This window comes from Octopus bimaculoides, chromosome 4 (assembly GCF_046866305.1).
Source record: "Octopus bimaculoides isolate indiv1 chromosome 4, ASM4686630v1, whole genome shotgun sequence".
In the NCBI taxonomy this organism is placed as follows: domain Eukaryota; kingdom Metazoa; phylum Mollusca; class Cephalopoda; order Octopoda; family Octopodidae; genus Octopus; species Octopus bimaculoides.
In genome coordinates, this window is record NC_142931.1 from 56878296 (window position 1) to 56897993 (window position 19698).

Genomic DNA, 19698 nt, shown 5'->3' on the forward strand with positions numbered 1-19698 from the left:
AAATTGGTTGCGTAGTTCTCGAGTTTTAGGGATTCACACACACAGACAGACAGACAGACAGATAGACAGACACACATTCTCATTTTTATATATATAGATAGATGAACAATTAAAACAATTGTCATAACTAAATTAATGCTTTCTCATTTTAATTTTTCCAGATAATGTCCATTTCCAGCATTCAGCACAACTTATTAAAGCTTTGACCAATGCCAATATCTATTTCAGAACTCAGGTAAGATTGTTTCAAATATAACCGTATATTTAATTGAATCTTCCATCATCATGTCAAAAGAAAGTGATTTTTATTCTTAATATTAAAATTAGCAGCTGCTAAAACCAGTTGTTTTTCTTTCTCACTTGGTCTCCAGTGATCTAATAATCAGTATAAGTATCAAAAGGCAATTTATATATCCAACTTAACATGGATGACTTGTTAGAATGCAGAATACTGCAGTATTCTCTTTGAGAGATAAAAGTAATAACATATATCATAGCTGGTTATTTGTGACATCATTGACTGGAAAGACTCTATACTCTATATATCATATAAGTAAGGTTTGTCTGGTATGTGGTCACCAGACACCTGCTACTGAAGAAGTGCGATACACTGGAATCATGTGATCTAGCAGCTCAAGTACCTATACCAGATGATTCTTATCTGTTACAATATATATCTGTGCCTTTGTGCACCATGGCATCATGCATCTTTATGAGAGAATCTTTCAAAGTGAATACTGCAATATCTTGGTGTGTATTCTGACAAAACATTCACATTAAGTTGGATATAAAGATTGCTTTTCATACTAATACTGTTTCTGTTGCTAATAATTATATATAGATATTAATCAAAGTGTATGGTATTATATATCCATTACAGCCAATATCCATTATGGCCAATTGGTTTCGCACCAGAGATTCAACAGACTATTAGGTAATACTCCAATTATGTAACGCTGTGCTCTTCAGAGGTAGCAGCTATGGAATGAAATGTGGCGACTGCTCTCTATTGTTGGAGGTTAATAGACACATCCAGTTTGTAGTTGCTGTGCAAAACATGATGAAACAAAATGAGCAGGTGTTAAGTTAAGAGTTATGTCCCTTGGTATTAAAACATCATTTCTGGGGTGCTTTTGCTGCAAGTCGGTGAGAGTTTTCTGGAAATGAGTGTACCTTTAAAGTTGATGCTCCTGTGGAAATGGAAAATGTGTTGTGGTATTATATGTATAGCCTTTGCTGGTGGGTGGCGGGCATACACATCGGTGTTCGTTAGTGCGTTTTCTTTCTATTATGTTTTGGTTAAATTCTTGGGGCAATTATGTATGCATGCAGCATGTGTAGGGGTACAATTCTTGTGGGGGCTTATATTGGGGAGTGATGGAAAAAATCCGTTGGGTCAGTGTCTGCAGTTCAGGGGTGTGTGTGCTTGTGGGTTCATTTGTGTATCTTCTGGACAAACTATTTGCTGGTCTCCCCGGTATTAGTGAAGCGCTGAAGTTGGGGGACTGGTGATTATAGTTGTGATGGGGTACACATGTATGATAAGATTTACTTCCTTTCATGTGGGCAAGTATTAAAAATTTCACTTCTGCTGTTCAGGTAGACATCTAGGTGTTGGGAGCACATTAAAATCCACTTTCTCAGCCAGCCATAATCCGGATTTCCTACAGCTATGGAAGTATGCTCCACTTTAAGCTGTGCTCAAAGGCACTTTTTTTTCAACAACCATACATGCTTGGCTAGGGTTGTGGAATTATGTTTCTGCAGGATATTGAAGGAGGACTTGTGGTTGATATAGATTGTGAAGAGACCTTCGTTTGCTATCACATTCTTTCACACATTTGGTTCCCATTGGAATATTGCTGTTATCTCAGCTTTGTATACAACAGTCTCCATATTATAGAGAAGATGTGATTTTTTTTTTGTCTCTCATTCACATCTAACTTTGCATTCAAAATAATAATTTTTCTATCGTCTTGGCCTAACAGCCCTTACCATTTGTTTTCACTGTTCTGTCTTGTTTTTACTGTCTTCACCTAGGTCAACTTTGCCTTTCATCCTTTCAGGGTCGATAAATTAAGTACCAGTTGCATACTGGGGTCGATCTAACTGACTGCCCCTCACCCCTAAAAATTTTGCGCCTTGTGCCCAGAGTAGAAAAGAATATATTTTACATCGGCGCTACTAATAGGGTCCAGAGTTTTGATGCACTTATTTCTACCTATGGTTTAGTGGTTAATATGCTCCTTATTCTAAACAGTGTTGCTATTTGATATATTTTAAATATTAATATTATTTTCCTATTATGTCCATTATTAGTGTACCTACTGTTGCTATAATTGCATTGACTTCTATTATTATGCATATTTAATCTGGTAGTTGTATTATTACCATAGTGCATACACAAATCAGAGCTAACTCCATGATGATGGCTGTCATTCTTTGTAGTATCAGGATTATTACCTGTACACTTTCTACTAGTATGTAAGTTATTATTTTTCTGGTGTTTCAAATAGATACAGTATTTGGGAAGGTAGGTAATTCTGTCAACTTATTCAGTTTGAACTAAGGTTTCAATGTAATATTCAGAGTTTTGGTTGAATATTTCTTCATTAGCCAAAAGCATGGATATCTTGGTAGAAACATTATTCATTATTGACCTAATTACATGTCAAGGATGGTTTGATAGTCGGTTCATATACTTCAGATGCTCATTGGGTTTATGATATGACCTATGCAGGCCAGAATCAAGATCCAATGTAACATCCTGGAAACAAACTATCCTCTGGTTACTGTCAAATGCTTAAAATGTCTGAACAATTTTTTTTTATATTTCAAATGAACTTTACATTCACTGTTCCACTGTCACATTGTCATTATTGATTATCATTGTTGTCATCTTCTATTGTCTATATTTCAGATTTACACTGATGAACAGCACAGTCTGAACACAGGCAATACTTACAGACATTTACATGAAACCATGGAAGATTTTCTCTTGGAGTGTTTTAATGGAAAATCTAAGAAATTTGATAAGAAAACAAAGAAACAGGAAAAACTTTCAGCAAAACAGGAGGATGAATAATAACTGTACTCCATTTAATTTTCTGGAAGAAAACTTTGTAAATGGAGTCTGTTCCTTTAATTTTTCAAACTAACCTTATCATTTACTAAGTTATTATTTTTACTATTAATACAAGCTATCGTTTCATTTAATTAGTTATTTAATAAAATGCCTGAAATGGTCACAACTTAAATGCAATATTGAAATCAGTGTCTTAAGTTTTCAATTATAAATATCAGAATATTAAGATAAACAGTTAAACAGATAAAACACTTGCTCTAAATGGTTTAAGTATATATCTAAAAAGAGAGAATATTTGTTCATCTTTTTTCACACTATATATTCAGTTTAGCGTACTAATTTTTACTAATTATTTAGTCCAGATTCTAAGGATCTTAATATGATTTAATCTATGTTATATTAAGTTAGCAGTATTCGAAAAACCAAGTATATTTAGATAATAGTAAACCAGACTAGTTTCTATAAAGTAAATGAACTCTTAAGATAGCTGTATTGCCAAAATAGTTTGACTAATTATTTGTATCAAGTGTAATTAATTAGTCTACATTTGTTTTTACTAAAATGCATCATAATGTGAATGTAACAAATTATTTTACATCCATTATTTACCTTAAGAGCAGGGTTTTTCGTTTTGTTACTTACTAAATGCTAATCTCACCCCACCCAAGAATATTCATTTTCAAGAAGTTTTGCTGATAAATCTGTTTCATTGAATATCAGCTCTGAATCTAATGGTTTTCTTATAATGTCAATATATTTATATATGTATACAATATGTATATTTTTTTTTATATTTAATCTAATGAAATAAGCATGTTTAACTTAAGCACAGTAACTTTACACTCACTTTAATTCTTTAATTCTTATACAAAACTGTCAAATCAACACATTAAAAAAATTTATTTAATTTAAATAATGATATTTTTAAAATCTAGGTAATTGATTTCTGAATGATTAAAGCTCAATAAATAGACAATAATTCACTTACAGCGTTGAATTAGTGGGAAAATTATCAAAGTCGCTTCCATTAAAAAATATGTTAAAAATTAAAAAAAAAAGAATATGTTATAACTTATGATATTTTTCATCTGAAAGCTTTAAGGGTTTGGTTACTAACATATATTTTGACTTAACACCTTCATTTACATCGATATTTTATTTAGTTGTTATTGTTGTTTTTTTTTTTGTTTTTTTTTGTTATATGTTTTATTTATATTTCCAAAAATATTGAAATTCATTCATAATTTGTTATCAAAACAAATTCTAATAACTAACTTCCTTGTAGAGGTTAAGATTATTTAATTGTTTTCAAGATGACTTTGAGATGGTATTAGTAAGATTAACCCTTTTGATACCAACCGGCATGAAACCACCTCTGGCTCTGTAGTACAAATTTCTTGTTTTCAAAAGTTCTGAATTAAAATCTTCCACCAAACCTTAGTCACAATTTATGTTCCTAAGACTAGTTTAATGATAACTAAGTTATTTTACTAAATTCTATGTTATATTTAAAATTAATTGAAAGAAACTCAGAGCATCTCAACAAAAATATGGTAACAAGAGGGTTAATTAGTAAGCTGGCATATTTTTATGTCCTGCATCAGTCATTCTAATAAATTATCACAGAATAGCACCAAATCTTAGTTTCATAATTTTGTAAACTATTTTAATTATTTCATTTCAAAATTCAATTTTATTTTCTTTAAAGTTAAACTTGAGATTAAAAAGATTTAAAATCTAAGTTTACCTTCCAATTTAAATATATTTAGTATTTTCATTAATTCTAAGATTTAATTATTTTTTCACCTCTTTTCCACATTTTCCCTTCTCCCATACATGTCATGTCCACATTGAACTATAGTTTTTCATTCATAATTTTCTCTTTTCCTCTTCACCACCATGTGCAAATACATACACACACACACACACACACACACACACACACACACACATCTGATACATATATCCTTTCCATTCATCATTTCTTCATTCTCTAAGAAATATGTATAAAGAATTGATTTAACAAACTCTACTGGTGATATTTCTTATTTATTACTCAAGATCAAAGCATGCCTTGTTTTTTTTTTGTGCTTTTTTTTCAATATTTTTCTTTTTATTATTTTCTTTATATCCCACCTATTTTATGTATTTTTAAAGAAGCTAAACCATTGCTTTTTTTTTTTATTCCAAACATAAAATTTCTAGGCAAAAAAGAAAGAATAAATTATTCAATATTTATTGTAATATAATCCAGTATGAAATACATTTTATACTTTTGCTCTAAAGCATCAAACAAAATGCCTTGCAGTATTTGTTCTGGCTTTTTACTTCTGAATTCAAATCCCACTGAGGTCAACTTTGCCTTTCATCCTTCTGGGGTTGATAAAATAAAGCACCAGCAATGTGCTGGGTTGATATAATTGACCGTTACCCTCCCCCAATATTTCTGGCCAAATGATTTTTAATGCTTGACAGTTTTATCTTAAGTTAAGAATGATTATTTATAATGTTGTATTATTATTATCATTATTATTATTATTATTATTATTATTATTATTATTATTATCATTATTATTTTATAAGGGCAGTGGATTGGCAAATTCGGTATCAATGTAGACAAAATACTTTTGTGGTATTTAGTTACATTTCTTTATGTCACAAGTTCAATTCCCACTGGGATTTACATTGCCTTTCATTCTTAAGGGATGAAAGTTGATAAAAAAAATACTACCAGTCAAGTACCAGAGGTCAATATAACTGACTAACTCCTCCCTAACTCCAAATTTGAGGTTTTGTGCCTATTTTAGAAATTATTTTTAAGGCAGAATCATTAGCACACCTGACAAATTGTTTCAGGGCATTTCATCTGTCTTTACATTCTGAGTTCAAATTCCACTGAGGTTGATGAAATAAGTACCAGTGAAGTACTGAGGTCAAAGAAATTGACTAGCCTCCTCCTACCAAAATTTGAAGCCTTGTGCCTATAGTACAAATGATGATTATTATCATTATTAAAACAAAAGAGAAGAAATCATTACAATTACATTATTAATTGTAAAACTTCAGTTGTTAATATCATTAGTGATAGCATCATTATGTATATCAAGAGGAGTTATGGTACTTGATGGTCCAGATAAAAATCCCAGCTAAGATTTCCACTCAGATAAAGAGGTTTGTATTAACTCTTCAGTTAAACCAGGTGTTTCCAAAGTGGGATGACACAAGTCAATAAAGATGTTGCATTCCTGAAGTTAAGAAGATAGAGTGACAAAGTTATGGAAACACTGGAAACCACAGGCTAAAACTACAGCACATTGCATTAAAATAAGAAGCTGATTGTTATGCTTCATTCCAGAAAATGATAACTCAAACACTGATATAAACAGTAGATATGCCCAGTAATTAAAAGCATCGTCCTTATGATCCATGAAACTCAGGGTTAATGAGTTTCATTGGTAAATTTTCACAGAAATAATGTTTCACACCATAATCAAAATTAATTCCAAAAATATTAAAAATTCAAGTAAATTCATTTAAATTAAAAACTAAAGGAAATAATGTTTGTGTTCTTTGAATTTATATTTTCAGTTTCTAGTTAAATTTTTGATAGTTACTTCATGAGTATTTAATTTGTGAATCATAGAAGATATATACATTTATAAAGAAAACGCTATGGTTAAACATTCAAAGAATCTATTAAAAAATATAAAACATACAATCATGATCTCATAACTACTTAATTGTATGCTGATAGTTATACTAAAGAATTCTCTAAAGCTTTGTGAAAGAGTACCAAATTTCAATATTTTAATAAGGAATATCCCATTAAATAGTGATCTCCATTTTGTATGATGGATTCACATTTTCTCTTTCTATTTACACATTTATCTACTTTATATCTACTATTTTATCTTCATAAATAGTTTTCTCTAATTCTCTAATCAACCCAATGCTTAACCCCAGCAGGAAAACTTTCTACTAGTACAGTATTGTATTGGCATTTGTCTGTTTTGGAAGACAATGGCAATGCTACAAAGTCATTTCTGTTTCACTAAGCATTTTTGGTAGTTGCTTAGCAGTGCTATTCTAGTGTAACAGACACTTCCACACTATCTTTACATATACAACAAGCTGAAGAGTATGATTGGTTATACCACCTCTGATGCAAGGGATCATGAGTTTTATCTACCACTGCCTTTCTGCTTAACAGTTTCAGCTTCAAGTTCTTTTTGCGCAAGTTCTTGGAGCACAGTAGCAGGCAAACTGTTCTTCAAGGTCTTCCAGCAAGCACTCCAAACAGGAGGTCTTTTGGGATGCAGCCGTCTTCCATCCAATGAACATGTTCAAGCCAGCTCTGGTAACATTAGTACACTATCTACCATTCTTGCAACTGCTGCAATTCTTCACAGTAAATTATATTATACAGTAAATTATATTATACTTTATAGAAGTAAAGTTCTATTGAAATTATTCTGAATTTGTCAACTCACTTCATGGTTAACCATTTTGTTTAGAAAATATTCTTATAGGAAAATGTTTAAAAATATTTTGAGCATTAGTTGAAGGCTTGTAGATTAAATTGCAAGTCAAGGATTATTATGTTATTTATTTAAATACAAATTTTCCTTTCACTTGTAATCCATTCTTTATATAACAGTAGAAAAAAAATTATATTATCCTACAAAACCTTACTACAGTTGTAGAAGGTCTGGAGAAAATAACAGGTGTTATTACTAGGAGTGGATATAAACAAATTGAAAGACTGAGTCTTCAACATTGTAAATGGACTAATTAAAATAAACATAATATAAAAATAATCAGTTGCAATGTTTTAACCAATTAAAATAAATACTTATTTTTTAAAATGCCATTTGGAAATTCCAACAATTATTGTTTTGAACTTTTAATTGATGTACAATAAACAGAAACTTCATTCTAATTCAGGAAATGAACTAACGATATGATGAAATAAATATGTAATCATTCAACAAATACATTTGTGAACTATGAAGCAATGTTATTGGACAAAACAAGAGAACATGTTTGGGGACCTTGGTTCAAATCCTACATGGATTGATTATGTCCCACCCCTGAAATATAAAAGAAAATGATCTTCTGTATAGAAAAAAATCCAATATACAGTGAGTAAAGTCTGTGATGCTCTTTGATGCTGGTTGATGTGATTTCATTAACTTCATGGTTTCCAAAGCCTCAGAGAAAATCACAAAGATTATCATACTTCATCTTTCCTAAAATATATGCTCTCTATGTCAGCTCAGAAGTACACAAATGATTGAGTACTAATCTAGATGCTTTATGCTTTAATCATGAATCATCTCTGGCTGGAGTTAAATTTCTCTCTCTCTCTCTTGAAGTCAATAAAATTGTTTATATCTCTGTCCTTAAAAAAGATTGAGCTTTCGTGCAAAGGCAAGAATAAATCAAAATATAATAGGGCATAATAGACCTTGCAACACCATATCAATGTTCTAAAACCTGTATTTGTTATTCAACCTAGTCCTTACCCTTTTTAACCCCAATTCCTGTTGATTATAACATTATCTCTTCCTTATACTCATGTGCTTTCATATGTGCATTCATATTTCTGTACTACATATGTGTACATATGCACATACACATAGCATTTGATGATTAATCGATGGCAAAGGCAAAAACAACTAATCTAATGAATACTCAACTAAAAGGGGTAAATGATAAAAGAAAAATCTATTAAAATAAAATGGAAAGGAAAGAATAAAAATAGAAATCACCAAGAGTTTTGATTTATCATAATCTTGGTATACATTTATAATAGTTTAGTAATCTAAAAATAAAGTATAAAAAGACAGAAATCAATAGATGCTGGATTGAAAACTGGGGGAAAAAAACGTTGCTATTATAAGCAACATTAGCTGGCTAACAATAACTTGTAACTGTTGCCAAATATGTGGTTTCTGTCATGTAACAGTAAATTGGTTGTTTGTTACTAATGTAACAAGATGCTTGATGCTTTTGATTTAAAGAAACAGATCATCACTATTAGTTATTACCAATGATTGCAGAAAACTACTAACGCAAAATATAGCAGTAGCAAGTAATGTGAAACAATGTTTGCCAGACAGTAACCAGTTTCCTAACAATGATTGCTGGTAACCAGCAAATAAACTGTTTGCTAGTATAGTAACCACTGTACAAACCAATTATTGTTGGTATAGCAACCAGAAACCAAAAACAAAGATCGCTGTTATGGTAAGCACCAGCCAGATTAAAGATTGCTGGTATGGTGGTCACCAACAAAACAAATGATTCCAGATATGTTGACCATCAACCAACAATAAATGATTGCTGATAACAACAAATCAATGATTGCTTATATGGTAATTAATTGCTGCTTACTAACAGCTAATTGTTGGTAACAAGCAACCAAGCCAATAATTACTGGTACCTAATAACCAAGATTATTAGCAAACTACAACCAAAGTTTGTTGGTGACTAACAACCAAACCATTGGCTACTAACAGCGGTAACCAGTGGTTGTGTAAAGGAATAACTTTATCTATGGACTTTTATTATTGTATTTTGTTACTATATTAATTTTCTATTCTATTTTTCTGTTTATTCAAGCAGAAATTTATTGCATTTTATAAAATTATTTCCATTGCATTTAAAGACAAGTAGTTAGTTACAGGTTGTTTTACACACTCTTAGTTATTAAATACCTATATATGTGTGTGTATGTGTGTGTGTGTGTGTGTGTGTGTGTGTGTGTGTGTGTGAGTGACTGTGTGCATATATATGTATGTTACTATGTGTATATCTATGTGTGTATGTGTATATATATATATATATATATATATATATATATATACACACACACACCATGTAAATACTTTATTACATCTGTTTATGTCTACCTTTAGTTGGACAATGTGATATCATATGTTAAATGACACTAAAATGTCAAAGGAAAAATGAAAGTTATTCAATTAGAATCAAATTTAATGTGCAACCAATATTTTTTGTTCTTTGATTGTAATTATAGTTACTATTATTATTATCATTATTATTACTACCTGTATCATTATTTTATTTTTATTTTATTTTTCATTATATGATGAATTATGTAAATATCAATATGCATTTATATAATAGTAAATTAGTTTTCAATGTGTTTTTGTTGTTGTTTTTCTCATTTTATCTTTATTTTTTATATTTTCTTGATTGGCTTTAAATGTTCTTCAAAAATGTCCTAATACTAAATACTATTTGAAATTTTGACGTTGTTGTTGTTTTTTATTTGTTTTTTTTTTTTTAAAAACATTAAGTATTATTTTTATTGTCATCATCATCATTCATCATCACTTATTGAAATCATTTATTTATTGTAATTATCTTCATTACTGTAAATATTTAGAATGATTTGTAGTAATTGCTCCTATGGTATCACTATAAACAATTTCACATTACTTGTGTTCTTTTCACTGGCATATTTAACCCATTCACTATTGCAGGATTCTAGGAGCAAAATGAAAAAATAGAGTGAAAAAGGGGAAATAGAAAGATAAATCAAATTCTATATCAATATACAAGGTGGACGGATTAACAGAAACAGAGGTGAGACAGCAAAATACCTTGTGGTATTTAGTTATGTCCCTTTGTATTCTACGTTCAAGTATTGCCAAAGTTGACTTTGATATTCAGCCTTCAAAGGGTTAATAAATTCCAAGTCAAAATAATAACCAAAGTTGATTTTAGCCAATTGTATCTTCCCCACCATAATAAAAATTAAGACTTTGTATCAATGTTAAAATTCAATATATGACTACGACGAAAGGAGTGGTAGTTTGGAACAACATAACTCAGCAATAGAAATTTGCTGAAAGCATCGAAATGTCTTACTCGCAATTTCTTCTTATATTCCAACAAAAGAAGAAAAAAATATATAAAAAGTGGGAATCTTTTGTCTGATTTTTTTTTTTTAATTGTACAAGGACTATGTTTAAAAGAAAGTTTTGTACAAAAATAAACATGTTATTATTGGTAACACAATATAAGAGAATGATACCTCTACTACTACTAATAATAATATTGAGGGTAGGGTTTTAACACACAGATATCAGATTTTTTTCTTATTTTCAATTGCATAGCACATTGCCTGCTTACATCTTTAGATGCAAAAACTTGTTGACTTTTACTGTCTTTGGTTGAAACTTGGGTGCAGCTGGTATAAATTAAAGAAAAAGCAAAACATTTCACATTCCTCGAACCAGCAGAATAACTATTGTGCTTCCTTTTCACTTTAACTGAAGTGGTTTTAACCAGTGTTATAGTAATTGCACTTAATGTTTATTACACACATACACACACACACAGATGTTAATACATGTGCAAATTTGTCCTAGAATTATTCTGAACAGTGATATCATAGTTAATACTACTTTTTGTTAGTTTGACTGTTATTTTTTTCTCCTTTGGTTTTTCTTTTTATTTGGTCAATTCTGCCAGGAAGTTGAAGACTTTGTATGCTACTTGATATTTCACCATTTATTGTAAATACAGTATGATTAAATCTGTTTATGTGATGGACTTCAATTGTTATGTTGTCAATTTACTTTAATAGGTACATATATGGGCAAAATGCCTTCTGGTTCAAACCCCACTTAGGTCAACTAAGTCTTTTATCCATCCAATCCTATCCCCTAGAAAAGTGATCATACCAAAGAAGTACAAATCAGGAGCTGGGGTCCTTAAAGCTGCCTGCAACTGTCCTCAACTTTGTTCTGACACTTTCTGTGACAACACTTATTACTAAACTGTATCAGTCCTGGTGCTTTCTCTTGAACAAAATCAATTGTATGGAGAGAACTGATCCACAGTATGGGAAACTATTGGTCTTCTATACAACTTTGCTTCAAGGAATGCATTCTCTTCAAGAGCAGATCCATGATATGAAAGATGACTATGAAGATAGTTATCCATCACACCATGGAACTTAGGGGTTAATATTTTACAGTGAATGTGGTACTATAATTATATTCCATCTTTTCTTGAAAAGTTTAATTATACTTCCATCTTTTCTTGAAAAAGAAGCAAAACATAATAGATATGAAGCCAATGAAGTAAACTGAATGCAAGTAGTCACTCAGCCTACTAGAAACAGCAACCAAATCTCTTAAATTTCAAGTTACTATCTTTAGAAAAGAGACATATTCAACAATGTAGTCCTAAATATGCAAAAAAGACAGGTCTTAGTTGGAACTCCCTTTGACCATAGAGCTGCCTCATCAGGGCCAACTTTGCATTTAGTTAAAGAAAACATCCAGTGTTTGATCAAGTTTGTTTGAATTTGCCTGACTCAATTACATCTCCCATAGCAGACTTGCGTAACATTCCGCTTGATCACTTCTTCATGGTGTGTATCACGATCGCTACTTAGATTCTTTGCACAATGTTTGATCAAGCTCAATAACGATCTGTTAAGCAACAACTACCCCAAAAGTATACTATCCACTCCAATTATGAAGAAGAGAGAGGATGAGGCCAATAAACTGTCCACAGTCTGTCTACCCTATGTGAAAGGCCTCTCCGAAAAGATACAAAAGATATGCGACCCATATGACATCAGGAGAGTATTCAAGAGTAATACAACACTTCGCAAATATCTCCTTCGAGTAAAACCACCAATAGGTGACCAAGTCTGTAGTGGGGGTGGATGCTCATAGAATGTTACCTCTAGAATAAGAATAACCTGGGCAATGTTCAGAAAGCTCCTATTCCTACTGGTGACAAAGGGCCTCTCGCTTAATGTGAAAGGTAGATTGTACGATGCATGTATGCAAACTGCTATGCTTCACAGCAGTGAAACATGGACTGTGACTGCTGAAGACATGCATAGGCTCGAAAGAAATGAAGCTAGCATGATCTGCTGGATGTGTAATGTCAGTGTGCACACACGACAGAGTGTAAGCTCCCTCAGAGAAATGTTGGATATAAGAAGCATCGGATGTGGCGTGCAAGAGAGACGTTTGTGTTGGTATGGTCATGTACTACGGATGGATGAGGATAGCTGTGTGAAGAAGTGCCACTCCCAAACAGTGGAAGGAATCTGGGATAGAGGGAGACCCATGTAGACATGGGATGAGGTGGTGAAGCATGACCTTCGAATGTTGGGCCTCAGAGGCAATGACAAAAGACCAAAGCCTCTGGAGATATGTGGCAAGTAAAGCAAGTTCACAGCTGTAACCTACACCAGAGTCGCATAACCAGCCCACTCAAAAAGTACCTTGGATTGTAGGGCAACATGCTGTGCTTGAGAAGACCTATTGAGTCAAGTACATCAAAATCAAAATCAAATCAAATCACAATCAAATGGAAATTGTAGTTGTGGTCTCTGTGCCAGTGGCACGTAAAAAGCACCATCCGAATGTAGCTGATGCCAGTGCTTCCTTGACTGGCTCCCATGCCAGTGGCACGTAAAAAGCACCATCTGATCATGGTCGATGCAGCTCTCTCTTGCCCCTGTGCCGGTGACACATAAAAAAGCACCCACTACACTCTCAGAGTGGCTGGCATTAGGAAGGGTAGACTGGAGCCTGGTGCAGCCTCCTGGCTTCCCAGATCCCAATCAAACCGTCCAACCCATGCCTGCATGGAAAATGGACGTTAAACGATGATGATATATAAAGCATGATTTATTCATGATCGGAGTTGTTTAAAAACCAAGGTACTACTGTATTTCAGTTTGTATAGTTCTTTCAGTTTCCACCTACTATATCCAGTCCCAAGGATTTGGTCGCCCTAGGTCTATAGTAGAAGACACTTACTCAGGATGTTCTGCAGTGGTAGTGGTCTCCAAACACACTGTGGGGAAACAAACTTCTTAACTACACAACCTGTGCCTACTATTTTATCATTAGTAAATATACAAAAAACATAATACAAATATATTTAATATCAGCATAACATTACAGACACATATCTCAGAAGTATAGTTTATTCCAATGAATGAGTACAATGCAATCCATATAATGAAATGTATATAATGTACTGCTTTAAAGAAAGATGTAAAGTATTTAAATGATAATGCTTGAAATGTTTGAATTGCTTTAACACAGTCTAGCCAGGAATACATGTGCAATAAAGAGGAACAGAGAATAAGTCAAAAGTTGGTATCAAACTGGTTGAATTTTTCCAGGCCAGCAATGAAATTGTTCTGTTCCTTGATTCGCATTCAGTACAAAAACCCCTAAACAAAAACAAAGAGCAATGAAAATTATTTTAGATATTCATGTCCACACTCATTAGCAAATGTTATTTTAATACTCAAATATATTTTATGTGATGGGATTAAAAACTCTAATTGTATAATTACCACATCATGAATTTATTCTACAAATGCCAAAATTTACAAACTTAAAATTTTTTCTAACAAACATTAAGCCCCAAAATATAAAGAAGTATGTAACAGATAAAAAATGTTTTTCTATTGAGCTGACCATCTTTTCTCTGATTTCATTCTTAATATTCATTAAGCATTTATTCACCACTATACAGAAAATGTTGTCACATTTGGGCTGGAGCATCACCTGATGTCCTTTCTTTGACTTGACATCGACACATCAAACCTATAATCATTGTTCTGTGAAACATTGTTCTGCATCATATTCATGCCACTGTTGCTCATTTGGATGCACCTTTTCCACTCAGCATAGCTCTTAGGTTATGAAAACATTTTTCTTACTTTCCATCTTCATTTCATTTCCAAGATCCAGGAACAAAACAAAAAAAGAAGAATGGAAAAGGAGGAGGTGGAAGAGCTGGAGCAGGGAGGGTGAGAAATGGAAGAGGAAAGGTGAGGGAGGAAGGAGGGAAGAGAAGAAAGAGGAGAGAGGAGAAGAAAGAGGTAAGAAGGAGAGGAGAAGAAAGAGGAGAGGAAGTGGAAGAGGAGAAAGAGGAAGGGGAAGAATATGAAGAAAGAAGGAAGACTCAAAAGAAAGAACATGAAAAATTCAAAAACAATAATAAAGAAAAGAAACAAAAGAAATGACAACAAAGATGATAGAAAAAGAGAAAGAAGAAAAGAGAATAGAATGAAAAGTTACATGAAAGAAATATAGAAATGGTTGGGATGATAGATGGAAGAAGGATGAGAAGGGTATGTCTTTGATCTGTCTACTTACGTGCCTGAACATGTAACCCAAGGAATAACTTGGTACGCATCCTCAAAATGAATTATAGGTCTTTCTAATCCATCTAAATTTTGCAGGGCATCTAGCATTTGGAAAGAAGGTGTCCTAAGAACAAAAAATAAAGATTAGAATTTAATTGCAAGCAAACAGTGAAAAAAATTAGTTGACATAGATAAGGTGTTGTACTACCACCTGATGTAATTTCATGTATTATGATTTCAAACTCTTTAGAAAATGAAAGAACAAATATGTGGTTCAGAAGTTCACCTTGCAACCATGTGGTCTCCAATTCAATCTCACTATACAGCATTCTGAGCAGATATCTTCTACAATAGCCCTCGGTTGACCAATGCCATGTGAGTGAATTTGGTAGATGGAAACTGTAGCAAACCCAAGGTATACACATACACACACACACACACACACACTCACACGCACATACACAAACAAACAAACACACACACACACACACACATATATATCAAAGTAAGCACATAAATGTGAAACTGGGTGGGGAAAACAGTACTCGAATACCAGAGGAAGAGTAATATGCTTTATAATTATTAAAGCTGTAAAAACATCACAAAAATATCAGAAAAAACTGCTACTCAGAGTTTCTCGTTACCATTTGTCAGACAGTTTAGATTCTCAATTATTTTAACTCAGAGCACATGGCCTTAAAATTTTGGGGAGAAGGAGGCTAGTTGATTACATTGACCCCAGTGTGTACCTGATATATATATATATATATATATATATATATATATATATATATGTATGTATGTATATCACTAGAATGTTCCTCATGTCATTCAGTAACATCTTTAGCTGTGTGAATTGGTGCATATTGAGTTCTTACTTGTTTTTCTAAAATGCACCATAAATGTTCAATAATATTGAGATCTGGAGACTGTGGTGGCCAGATAAGATGTTCAACTTCACTAGAATGTTCCTCATGCCATTCAGTAACAACTTTAGCTGTGTGAATTACTGCATAATCATCCTGAAAGATTGCGTCCCCCCACCCCACCGAAAACAGTTGCGCAACCATAGGATGAATCTGATCAGATAGAATGTTTAAATAGTCTTGACTATTAATTCTGCCACGAAGGGAAACCATTGGGCTGGCAGATTTCCAAGATATAGCCCCCCCCCCCCCCGCCCCCAAATCATCACCGATCCTCCTCTATGTTTAACAGTTGGAAGAAGGCAGTCTGGATCAAATGCTTCTTTTGGCTGTCTCCACACATATACTTGGCCAGTGGTCGGAAATGAGATAAAGGATGACTCGTCCAAGAAAATAACATTCTTCCACTGCTCTAGGGACCAATTCTGTAGGTTTTTACTCCACTTTAAACACTTTGCAACATTTGTTTTTGAAAGTAGTGGTTTTCTGATTGTAGCTCTTCCATGAAACCTGGCTTTGTGCAACTCCCAGAGAACAACTTTTGTGGAAACTGGGTTCTCGAAGTGGTCATTAAGCTCTGCAGTAATTTTGGGAGCTGTACTTTTGTGATCCTTTCTAACAATTCGCATAAGAGTCCAATGGTCCCTATATGAAAGTTTGGGTTTTCTTCTGGAGTTTTGTTTCAACAAGGAGGTTTTTCCCTCTTTCTCAAAGGCTGTCATTACTTTCGAGAGAGTACTTGTTGATACACCAAACATTTCGGCTGTTTTCATTATGCTAGTGCCTGCCATCCGAGCACCAACAATTTGACCTCTTTGAAAGTCATGACTTTTAATTACCTTTTCTGATGATATCTGAAAAGAAACAGCAATTTTAGCAAACCATATTAATAAGTAAAAAAAAACAAAAATAAACAAGCTTTTGATGGCTTTATAGATATTTCAAAATTATGATGCTATGATGCTAAGTGTTTCCATTATTTTGTCCAACCCCTGTATATATATATATATATATATATATAGATAGATAGATAGATAGATAGATAGATAGATAGATAGATACATAGATATGCTTGTGGTTTGTGTATGTGTAGACAAACAGACAGATAGACTAATAACCTGGTGTAAAACACAATGTTAGATGAGTATAGAATGGTAATAGGAACAAAGAGATGACACATTAAAAAATATTACATATATTATATATACACACACACACATACACATAAACTTCTAACGGTGTATATATATGATTAAGTGGATCTATAGATGTATGCATATGTGTATGTAGTAAGTTTTAAACCACCCTTGTGATCTTTTTTATACATATACCACACCTGGATCTACAGTTTTTATTGTATTTGGTACTTATGTGTACACACACACACACACACACACACACACACACATATATATATATATATATATATATATATATATATATATAGAGAGAGAGAGAGAGAGAGAGAGACAGACAGACAGACAGACAGAAAAATTTGCTTTGGGGGTTTGAAAACGCACCTGAATTTGAAAAACGTGTAGCTGTTTTTAAATAGCTTTATTCATATACCAAACTAGTTTTAACAATTTTTTGTTTATCAATGGCACAAATGTATACAAATGTGAATAAAACAAGGGGATTTTAACAGAGTTCAAAATTACAAAGTAGAAATCGAATAAACATGTTTAAACCATTAAATGTTCACATGAAATTCAATGAGCTTCGCAGGGATAGCTAATATCAAAGTACGTACTTGGCAAAGAATATAACAAATGTACATTACTAAATTTAGGTGAAAGTTTGGCCTGACTTAAATTTATATGTTCAGCCCTCTGAGAGGTAGATACAGGTCCAGCAGTTAGGACAGTTGCATTTTTTGACTAGTGGGGTTGTATTTTTGGTGGGTAATTTGGCACTGGTAAAATTTCATTCATACTGAGTTTTTATAGAATGCATGGACAAGAGAGAGTAAAAAGAAAGGGTTCTTTTTACAGTTTCTATCATTGTGCAGTTCTTTTTTCTGTTGTTTACTGGACTCTTCACTTTTAATGAAGTATTTTGAGGATTCAGAAAATATCTTGTGTATATATGTTTTTACAGAAAAGGATCGAATTTTTGATTCATTATAATTTTGATGACGTCTTATTCTTTCTGGTGGATGTTTTTGGTCAAAAAGATAAATTTTGTTTTGGTATTAGTGTTTTGGTTGGTTGTTTTGTTGGTTCCCTGTACATAGAAACATGTTTTGATTGGTAGTAGGTTTCCTGACGTCACTTTATTTTGATAAAGAACCTGTTTTTGTTTTGATCAAGTTCGGCATTCTGTTTGGTTGACTTCCCTGTAGGGACTCAGTCATTAGTTTTTACCTAATGGTCATCAACCATTCCAGTTGGTTGATTCCTTTCAGGAGTTGTTTTCTAGTTTTTTTTTTTTTTTTTTTTTTTGAGGGTCCAGTTCTGATCAGGGGTAAAATTTCATTAATCTAGTGACAACAACCAGATTACTACTTATCACTTTGAAGGGTATGCATTTGCAAAACAGGAACAGGAAATATCAACCAAATAACTGATGCACAAAAGAGATAGAGATGCAGGAAAAGCAGTAAAAAATGACAATCGATGCAGACTTTGTAGAGTTAACACTGAAGATATCACCCACATCATAAGCAGTTGTCCGAAAATGTCATCACAGTATTATCTACCGATGAGGCATGATATTGTAGTTAGGATGCTGTGTAACAAGATTTGCCAAAAAGATATCCCCAAGGGCAAAGACAAAAGAACCTACAGTATGGTGGAAGCAATAGCTTCTCATAATAAAAAGGATGTAGTGAAACCTCTCTCTCCAGTATTTAATTACAAATGATAACGTGGCGGCTAACATCTAGCTTTCGGCCGTTTGGATCCTTTGTGTCCACCACCCTGATTGGTTCTTATTTGTGCGGCATTTATCACCAGTTCAGTTTCGCGCCAGGGTGCATACCGTCCAATCGTGGCCTTCAGATAAGGTCACGTGAGAGAGTTTCCGGTGAGCCCTATTTCATCTATAAATAAGCCTGCTCCAACTACGCCTGTTTGTTGCGACCACAGACCTTTTCAGATCTGGTCGTAGACCACACACAGAACACAGCTCCAACCAGTTTCCAGCGACGACGCCAACACTACCGATCTACTGTCTACTACAGTTCCGCCAGCAGCACCACCACCAGAGTACACACCAACAACGACAGTGGTTTCATCTCTGCACTGTTCGAGTGGATTATTTCCACCACGAAGATAACAGTCAGAACAACCATGCGAGAATCTTCTGTACCAAGTAACCGGTCGCAGCATCGACGCTCGACTTCACACACAACATGTAACACCACAGCTCTGCTCCTTGGCCACGACTTCTTGTACAGACATTCTACTTGTGTACCTCTTCTATGAACTGGTATTTTCTCCATCTTTGTTCAGAATGCTTATAGTCTCTCACAGACTCTTATTCCATGTCCTGTATTTCTCTCTCACATACACATA

At 33.2% G+C, this 19698-nt stretch overlaps 2 protein-coding genes across 7 annotated transcripts in view; one reads left to right on the forward strand and one right to left on the reverse strand.

The window, feature by feature from the left end:
* LOC106877900 (dipeptidyl peptidase 4) overlaps nucleotides 1–5117 on the forward strand; it is a 615183-nt gene extending 610066 nt beyond the window's left edge. For all 4 annotated transcript variants that reach the window (XM_014926948.3, XM_014926949.3, XM_014926951.3 and 1 more), the window contains exons 24-25: nucleotides 162–235; nucleotides 2921–5117. In XM_014926948.3, coding sequence (XP_014782434.1) covers nucleotides 162–235; nucleotides 2921–3085 — 239 coding nt within the window. In that variant the 3' untranslated portion in view covers nucleotides 3086–5117. The remainder of the gene's footprint in view (nucleotides 1–161; nucleotides 236–2920) is intronic.
* Nucleotides 5118–14060: 8943 nt separating this feature from the next.
* The window catches only part of LOC106877899 (uncharacterized), a 64280-nt gene continuing 58642 nt past the window's right edge, over nucleotides 14061–19698 (reverse strand). For all 3 annotated transcript variants that reach the window (XM_052967080.2, XM_052967079.2, XM_014926947.2), the window contains 2 exons: nucleotides 15265–15378; nucleotides 14061–14330 (listed from right to left, as the gene is read on the reverse strand). In XM_052967080.2, the coding sequence (XP_052823040.1) occupies nucleotides 14201–14330; nucleotides 15265–15378 (244 nt within the window). In that variant the 3' untranslated portion in view covers nucleotides 14061–14200. The remainder of the gene's footprint in view (nucleotides 14331–15264; nucleotides 15379–19698) is intronic.